Source organism: Acanthopagrus latus, chromosome 6, assembly GCF_904848185.1.
Source record: "Acanthopagrus latus isolate v.2019 chromosome 6, fAcaLat1.1, whole genome shotgun sequence".
NCBI classification, from domain to species: Eukaryota; Metazoa; Chordata; class Actinopteri; order Spariformes; family Sparidae; genus Acanthopagrus; species Acanthopagrus latus.
Window position 1 is genome coordinate 24,634,961 of NC_051044.1, and position 9,583 is coordinate 24,644,543.

The 9,583-nt window shown below is 43.3% G+C and overlaps 1 protein-coding gene across 3 annotated transcripts in view; it reads left to right on the forward strand.

The window, feature by feature from the left end:
* LOC119020426 (chemokine-like protein TAFA-1) overlaps positions 1-9,285 on the forward strand; it is a 121,176-nt gene extending 111,891 nt beyond the window's left edge. Inside the window, exons 5-6 of one of the 3 annotated variants that reach the window (XM_037099708.1) lie at positions 1,506-1,597; positions 7,232-9,285. In XM_037099708.1, coding sequence (XP_036955603.1) covers positions 1,506-1,532 — 27 coding nt within the window. In that variant the 3' untranslated portion in view covers positions 1,533-1,597; positions 7,232-9,285. Of the gene's footprint in view, positions 1-1,505; positions 1,598-2,869; positions 4,021-7,231 lie in introns of those variants that run through there. The other 2 variants (XM_037099709.1, XM_037099710.1) reach the window with 2 other exon arrangements.
* The last annotated feature ends 298 nt before the right edge of the window (positions 9,286-9,583 follow it).

Sequence of the window (9,583 nt, forward strand, 5' to 3'; positions counted from 1 at the left end):
AAGGCCCCCAACGGCTTCAGTTGTTTCGGAGAATGCCGCCAAGCTCTTCTGCTGTGAAGCTCTGGAAACGCTTTGTAGCCGACGACCCCATTTTTTTACATGACAGTTTTCCCAAAAAACGGAAAGTTTGCATTTTCAAAAAAAGTTCTGCATACGTATTACAAGCTAAAAACACAATACGGATGCCTGAAGTTGAGTCATGTAGTCACAGTTTTCAGATTTAAGAACTGAGAAATGCTAATTTACATGACAACGGGTACACTCTCAAAACCAGTTTGCGTCTTCAGGCCCCCACAGTGCTGTTGTCACGTGAAAGAAAATGCCAAAACGCAAGAAAGGTTTATGCAAAAAACATTATTCTGTCAATAACCCCAATGAAACTTCATACAATGCTCATTTGAGATTTGGTTGAGTCAATAATGACTGAGTTTTCATTTTTGGGTGAACTCATAACTGAACTAAGGAAATCTCGCCACGGCCTGCTTAATTTTCAACTTTTATCTTCTGTCTCTTCACAATTAAACATGCACAGTGTCAAACCTGTGGGTGAAATAGATGTGCACACAGTAAACAGTCAGAAAACACAGCGCATCTGTGAGCTGTATAAAACTGTGGAATTTGTCTGGTGTAAGCATACTATCCAAGGGCCTATAGTAGTAAAGAACAAAGGTAAAGTAGGCCGTAAACAAACAGGTGGGCTCTGCCTCAGGCCACACTCCTCTCACAGATAAAGTTAACGGCCACTCTGCTTCTCCGCTGCCTTTCGGCTCTGTAAACTGACTCAGAATGCGGCATGCAAAAATAATGAAGGGAGTTAAGTCCTCGAAGCCAGCAGTCCAGCACTCTGTGACAGGTTGATCACCCGATTTGTATTCATTTAATTGACTCCCCCCCGCCTCCCACCCTCCCCACCTGCTCGCGATCAGCAAACCCTCATCTCCTCCCAGTGCTTGGTGACAATGACTTTGAATAGAAGCAGAGACTAATGTGATGGCGGAGGGGGAAAAAAGAGGGAGCAGCCAGTGAAGGTTAGACCGCACGGGGGCTTCCCAAGGTTGCTCTGCAGATTTATAAGCCGGCAGATAGACATAAAGCTTTCACTGGGGCCCCTTCACTGCCAACCACGCACAGGCCCCAAATTCTCAGAAAAGAAGGTGATCGAACGGGCGGTCTTGCCATCCTGTCAAGGTAAGGTGTAGTGCTTGGTTCACTCTAAAGAATGCATCTCTAATTCTCAGTTCAGTCCTTTGCACAATTTGAAAATAAGTTCAAGTTGATTGTTTTTGTGTAACTTGGGACAAATTATTAATGATGCTCTTGAGACACATTAATCAAGACTCTACGTTTCTACACACAAATGGAGAATGAGCATTAAGACGTATCTATGAGTAAAAATGACCTAATCATCATTAAAACCTTAAGAGAAGAGGGCCAAAAGGTCAGGCCTGAAGCTGCTTTACTACCCAATACACACGTGTCCTTTTCTCTTGACCCTCTCTTTGCAGAACACCCAGCCATACTCCCCTTTTTAGCTTCCGGAAGCAAAATGCAGAGGATGCGTCAACAGAAATTGAGCTGCATTCTTGCTTCTGTAAAGGTTAGTCTTTTTCTCAAGCTGTTATTTGTTTTAGTTTTGTTTTGTTTTTTTCATTTATTTTTTCCGTCTCTCTCTCTCTCTCTCTCTCTCTCTCTCTCTCTCTCTCTTTCTCTCTCTGTCTCTCTCTCGCACACATCACTCTAATGCACTTGAGTGTCGGGCGGTAGGAGTGGGACCAACTCATGTTCAGTGACTTCTCATTAACCCAAATACTCAGTGCGAAATAATCAAGTGTGTGTTTACATGCTGTGCATGATTAGGCAGGCGTGACACAAATACTGAACGCACCGCCACCCACTGTAAATATTTATCACCCGGCAGCATGTGCATAAATACAAAGTAAGTTGCTGCATTTTCATATAAGCGGTGGCACTCGTATCGCTAAAATACATCAGTCAGTACAAAGACGGGTAAACATGCAGCAGTGCGCTCATGGTGGAGTACTTAGAAACACACACACAGAGCCAGGTCCACCCCTGAGCAGAGTCCTGCTGCCTGTGAACAGTGTGTAATGGCAGGATCAGTGCCTCTCCCTTTCATTGCCTCCTTTGTTCCATGTCCTGTTTTCGCTATCAGCCACTGTGTGGGTTTGATTACAGTGACTTGCTCTGGTCTGCCAATCCCATTAGTCACTAATCTGTGACATGCTACTTGCTCCTCTCTGTGTGCCTGTGCTCCTAGTTGTGTACGAACGCACATGTTTGATGTGTTTGATACGTCTGTTTTTGTGTGTGTGCGCTCACACGTGTGCACGAGCCCCCCCGCCCCCCCCCAGGCAAAGCCTCTTCCCATTTTTCTGTCATGTGGCTTCTTATCAGAGGCCACTTGATACCCTGATCCCCCTCTGAGGGTCTTGTTGAAGCAGCTATCAGCACACAGCATAGCCCACAGGCTACATGAAAGGCCTTTTATCCTGCACTCTGCTCTCTTTTTTAATCAACATTCCTCATTCACCTGCCTCTTAGGCCAAATTGCCTCATTTGTATTTGTTCTGTAACAAGCTCAGTAAGCCCATACCACACCATTGTTTTTTTGTTGCCTTTTCGTTTTTTAAATTCTCTGCCATTTTATTTCGTCTGCAGGCTTTTCCTTTTGCTCTGAAGAGTGTCAGGGGAACACAATGAGGCCAAAACACACACACACATGTTATTCACTCGCACGTAGACTTCGTTGCTATCTTTTATCAAAAATTGGCATGAAAGGTAAAGATGCCGAGCAGAAAGCCAGTGCCTGACATCCATGTTTCTTCTTTCCTTTCTTTATGTCTTTCAGAGAGGGAGCCCTTCATTGCCTGTTCTGTAGCAGCAGACAAGGCAGGCCCTTTTGTTTGTGGAAGTCACAGTGAGAGCGAGGCTGGGGGAGCACCTTCCAAAACACTCAGCCGCCATAGATCTGCATTACCCGCTCCACTCGCTAAATAGAACAATCCATTTCTGCTCCCTCCGAACAACTTTACAACTTAAGAGAGATAGGCAGAGGGAGAGGGGCTGTAATGAAAACATCGTTTCTGCCTCTTCTCTCGTGCTTTTTGAAAATAGTGAAAGGAATTATGTTCATCTGATAACCTCACTGTTAGTGTGCCAGACTGACTATGAATCTGTCATCGGTATCAAGGCAGGAATGTCATGCATACATAATACAAAGCTCATCGGACAGTTGATGAATTTTAGTTACTTTTTTTAGTCGTTATCGACAGCGAAACCACTCATGTACAGAAGCTGTTTTAATGTATAAGAGCATTTACTCTATGGACCACGTATCAGATTAGTGAGTGCTAAGCATTGCACACAACTGGATGCACCGCCATTTCTCACACTACACAGAGTGTGTCCCCTCCAACTAGTCCAACGTGATTTACTTGCTGTACAGAGACTCACACCTCCCTTATTAAAAGCAGTGGAGGGTACTTTTTTCTAGCAACATAAAACACCGTGAACGGATGTAGCCCATCTGTGAGACAGTTTCAGAGCAAAAGTGACCTGCCAGCAGATGCATCGCCATCTAATTTGTCAGAATCGGGAGATCTCAGTCTGCAGTTGATCAAAATGAACTCCGGGCGGCCACGCCACACACACAGTTCAACTTCACTGAGAAGTCCTCTGTTCCATCCCTGTGCTTGCCAACAATTCTCTTCCTCCTTCCGTCCTGTATGATGTCATCATGAAGACAAACATGCAGACATACACAAGCGAATGAATAATGAAATGCTTCTTTGAAAAGAACAACTCTGTAGGCTGACAGCTGCAGCCCAGACTGCCAAGAATGGCCAGAATGTCATCCTTATGACATTTTTATACAGATGGAGGATGGAGGAGTTCATTCCAAGTGCTACTGATTAATTTATACCCGTTTTCTTTGCTTTTCTCCATTGTCAATGTCACATTAAATGAATCTTGATGTATTTTGCTGTCTGGAGTCTTCTGTTTTTAGAGGGTGCTCTTTAGTGCTGTTTGAAGAGGTTTCTCAGCTGGCATGATTGATTTGTTCAGCACTAAACGAGAAAGGGGGAAAGGGTAGGCTGTGTTTGCTCTAAATTCTTTTGCTAAGGCAATTGTCCTTGGCTCTTTTTACTAACTGGAGTCTGAGTAAATTGCAGTTTAATGCAGCCAGCAAATTAGAATGCAGACGGCTTAGTTGCCAGCAAAGATGGGATAGGCAGGAAATCCTTGAGCAATCCGCTGCTACCTGCTGCACTGTTCATTTGAAGAGACGGAGAGGACAGAATAGAATAGAGGACACTTTTAGTCCCACACAAATGCATGCATGTGGGTTGAAATGACAGCATTTGCATACAACCCCTGTTCTCCCGCTAACAAACCCCTGGTGGATTGTGTCTGAGATGGAGAGTGAGCCGTAATGTGTAACCTGTTACTGCTCTTGTTCTGGCAGAGGTCATTCTCTGCTCCAACATTCCGATACGTCGCCGCACGGTAGATGATACGGATGCAAATGTTGGACACATGAGCCCAGAGGATTACTGTGTTTAAGGATCATGGGGGGAAAATGGACCAAAACTGAACAGAGAGAGACAATGTGTGGCTTTGAATCTATTTAAGGCACACTGACACAGATCTAAATAGGCATGATGTATCTGCCCAGGGAGAATAGTGTTTCTTTGACAGGGATTCATTTGACATCTGTTTTAACATGTCATACGGTCTTTTAAAAAAAAAAAAAAAAATGCAAATGGAATTCCACCTGTTTCCACAGAGACTTGTCTTGTTTCAGACAATTTCTAGCATCACTATCCTTAAACAGGTGTGTGTGTATAAAAATAGCTTATATATTTTTATATATATATATATATATATATATATATATACACACACACACACACACTTGTTTTTTAAAAGAACTTCAGAATTAATGATTTTAGGCAATGTAATGAGAGGATCATGAGGCTTCATTATGCAGGGAATAAAAAACATTTGTTGAGTTTCCTTCCTGTAAGCTATTTGTGAACACATTTTTTACAACCTATGCTTTTTAAAAAAGTGATGGGGACAAAATCAGACATTTAAAAAAGTGATGTCCCCTGTGTCCCCTATATCCAATGTTAAAAAAAAAAAAAAAAGTAGTTGGCACATTGCCAAGGCTGTGCAATCCTCTGAATTTATTTTAGAGACTGGTAATGTATATAAATCATTACTCTGCATCTGGATCTGTATTTAAATGAAATGATATAGGAGAATGAGGAGATGCATAACTCAGACTGTTTTCTTTATTGATATACAGGTAAGTGCATAAGTTTGTGTGAAGATACTCAGGTATGCATTTAGAAATAATACCTGTTCCTTGTTGGTTTACTCCCTCACTAGATTTTTTAGATGCTAAGGGCATCCCACTACACTAATAGAACTAAAAAATACCCACCTGATGAAGGGAAAAATAGCAGAGCTGTAAATGACAATTTATTCCAGAACATCCTTTAAAGGGAAACTTAAAGTAAAGTGTGTTTGTAGGTCACGGGAGGAGGACTATTGCATATGTGAAAAGCTTTACAATCCCTTTTGTGGCTACAAGGGAAGCTGCCTCCATTGATGTCCTTCAGTGGCATTGTGGGTAATGTAGCCTCCAGGTTTTGAAGAGGAAGAACACATGGAGTGCAATGATAGACCAGTGGGCTGCTTTTCATGACCTGGCGCCTACATTACCCACAATGCTACTTCAACACTGAGTGACATCATCATGGCAATTTATCAGATTACATGTAGCTTTAAACTATTTTATCACACATGCAATAGTAATCCCTGACACCTGTAAACACACTTAACTGTTTAAAATTGTTACCCTTTAAGTTGATTTTCACTTTTAAAAATTGTGAGACAATTTTCAACCAGCTGGCAGAGTTTTGCAAACAAATGAGATTATAAATCCACAATGGCCCTAATGACATGCTAAAATTAAGACTTTCTTTTACAGTGTATCAAAATACTTTGTTCAGTCAAACACCGTGTACCAACAATATAACTGAAACGCCTGAGAGTCTCTTCCTCTGATTGTTCTCTGGAGCCTAATCTCAAACCAACACACCGCACAGCAGGTGAATACAGGTGCACACAATATACCCCTAATGGCTAATAAAATCATTTGGCTAGCATGTCCGACACATTGGAGCTCTGAGACTCTCCATGTGCTACAGCTCCTGAACAGCACCCTCCGCAATCAAATCCACACACCTGGCCACCACCTGCCAAGCCTGCTGGAAATGTCATGGCTGTATTTCTTAGTTGAACAGGATTATGGGATTTCTAATTGGCCCCTCAGTGTGCAGGGGACTTAAAATCTCCTCAACATAAAATCTAAAGGCAGTGAAATAACTGGAAAATGTGATGAAAGTAAGGTTAAAAAAAAAATATATATATATATATATAAATATATATTCTGGAAAACAAGCAATTTGCAGCACAGACGGTCATATGAGGGCAAGGAACTCGACTACTTTAACTGCGGCAGACAACGTGAGCACAGCTTTTATTGAGCTTCAGCTTGAGCAGGATGCTGAAAAGCAGGACATTCAATAGCAGTCTCAAGGTTGCACAATGTACCATTGAAATGTGTCCAGGTTTGCAACCGAGGCTGAATAAGAGTCCCTGAACCAGAGTCACGGAGAGACAGCTCAGACTCCGCAGCGGGTGCCGTGATCCCATTTAGCAATGCCAAAGTCATTTTATCGGGTTGGAGGAAAAAATCCTCAGCTGTGATTGGCTGGCCTCGGAGAGAAGGTGCAAACGTTTGGGGGGGGGGTGTGGCTAAAAGGGCCCGTGATGAAGTCAAAAATATGCTCGGGTGTCAGTCTGTGAAGCAGACGTACACAGCATGGAAACACACCAGGGTTTTTTTCGGCACAAAGAGTTTTCCTGATATATCCTGGTATACCTATTTATGCCTAAAACTCCTCCATTTAGGGCCGTTTCCACTCATATACGCTGTCTGTTTTCAGTAGCAGCAGGGAACTGGGAGGTGAGACAGGGCTGTACAAAGCCTCCACAGTTCAAAAAGACTCCCCCTTGTTTCTGAAACACGCAAACGGAGCAACTCCTCTGGGTCTAATCCTCGCACACTTGTATGCCTTTGTTCTATCTAAGTGTATGTGTGTTTTCTCTCCTCTCCTCTTCCTCCTCTATGTTGCAGATTCATCCCAGGACCTAACAGAGAGCTCCCATCGCAGGGCTGCGTGCCAGGCTCTTCCCCTCTCCTCATCTACCCACTTTTCTCCTCCCACCGAACCGGACTAAAACTATTACATCTGCGGCGACTGACTGGATTACCTGGGACCACAGAAAGGATATCCACCCAGATAAAAACAGCTTTGCTCGTGTGGTGCCAAGGATTTGAAACCAGACTAATCCCCTGTTTGATCAATGAGCCCCATGTTGGTGACTCTCCTCTTCCACACAGCTGCGGCCAGTTTCCGACCTGCTCTCTCTCTCATTCTCTTTCTCTCTCTCTATCTATCTCTCTCTCTTTCTTTCTCTGGTCCTACTCCACCCCCCCACCCCCCTCAGAAACTGAAACAGCTTAGCAGGGGTTATTTAGAGGTTGTTAAAACATTATTCGACAGACATTCGGCCCCGCCTGAAGGTAAACCAGTTGAGAGGGGCTTTCATGGACCTGAACTTTAACATGGAAGTGGAAGGGGGGAAATTACCCTGATGTCCTTTTCTTTCTGTGTGGAAGGCGTTCGTATTTGACTCGGCCTGCTGAGAGGACACGGAGGAGATTCGGTTGACAAACACTGGATCTGCAGTGACGGAGACCATGAGCAGCCTGTAATGAGTTCACGGAGAACCTTGGAGGGGCTTTCAGGTCTGTCCTCGAGGACACTTTGACTTTTATTTCGAGGACATGCCCGATGTAAATTCCTGAGCACTTCTTTTCTTTGTATGTAAGATAATTTGTGTATATATACATATATAAATACATTACATATAAGATGACAGATCCGAGACACTGAAAAATATATTTAAGAATCTATTAGGCGCTTGAGCCCCATGGTGGAATATTGATCAGCCACTGAGTATAACTTATCCAGAGGCTGCAGCCCCCCGGTATATGGTGTGCGTAGGACTGCTACGAGACAGTCATAAAATAATAAGTATTGGTCACTTTCGTCATTCAGCAGCGTCCTTGGTTAAGCCAGAGGATGCTTGTAGTTTCTGTAAAGATGAGGAAAACACTGTACAGAACTGCCTCACAAAAGAAAGCCGCACTAACAACGACCCCTGAGCTTTCCACTCGGTTACAGTCGGGACACAGCGCAGCAGCAGCAGACACTCGGACCATAATCGGACAGTTAGTCACGGGCGACTGCTTTGACTGTGTTTCTTGTGCAGATCTCCCTCCAACACACCAGAGAGAGATGATTTATTCAGAATGACAGTGAGAAAGTATTAGTCACCACGGAGAAACATACAGTTATCCCCCAGTAGATAAAAGTACATTACAGGACAGCCTTATGAGAAATAAAAATGGTTTTCTATACTGATACACTGTCTCTCACTCCTTGGTATTGCAACCGATACTTTTTTGAAAAATGTTCCTCTTATGACAATTTGATATGTTGTAATATGTGGGTGGAAGATCTTGTCAGAGTTTCATTTATATGATGTGTTAACATTGTGAAGTCTCTGCTTGAGTAAACAAGCAATCAGCGACAGCATAAGGCATTGTGAGAATGACTTACGGGCACAGACGCGCACACACACACAGACTCGCACAGACAAGCATGCAGGAAACACACAAACAAATCTGTGATACTTCATTTACACTATTCCCTCGTGGCAGAGAGGATTTATCAGAACAGCACATTCAATTCATTCATGCAATTAGAATAAATATTTCCAATATCGTGCCAGGCAAAATTCCAGATGATTTTCAATATCAAGCTCCTCTCTCGGCTGATATGAGATTCGTCTCTTCTCCCAGTGGACGCACTAGTGTACATTCATCATTTAGGAATTTGGCTAGTTTCGTGGAGCCCGGCGCCTCGCTGAGCAGTCACAGAAGGTACGAAAAAGACAGACACATCAATCTCCCAGCGGTCTTGCCAGAATCTAGAAGGAATATGCAAAAGGAGAGGGAGCGTGTTTTTTCCTCCTCAATGAGCCGTTCTCTTCTTTGTTTTCTTATGTCTAATAGGATTCACTGTCCTGCAGTCTTATTGAGCCTGTGCGTACAAAAAAGAAAATGAGTTTGTGTACGAAAGTGTCTCTGGGTGCTTTTCTCTCGCTGTAAATGAACACGTCTGAGTTTATGTGTGCATTTGTCTGTTTTGCCACGCGCCTGTGTGTGTATTTTTAGAGAGGGTACCGAGAGTCTGCGAGACAGACATCCCGCTACGACACACTGTGAAGATTATCCTCAAATTCAGTGCTTGTGTGGAAAATCAAGGGATTTCTCCCTCCCTACTTATGTGAGTTCTAAGTGGATTTTTGCTTAAAAGGTGCTCAGGGATCAGAAATGGAAGAGGTACTTTTTCTTATG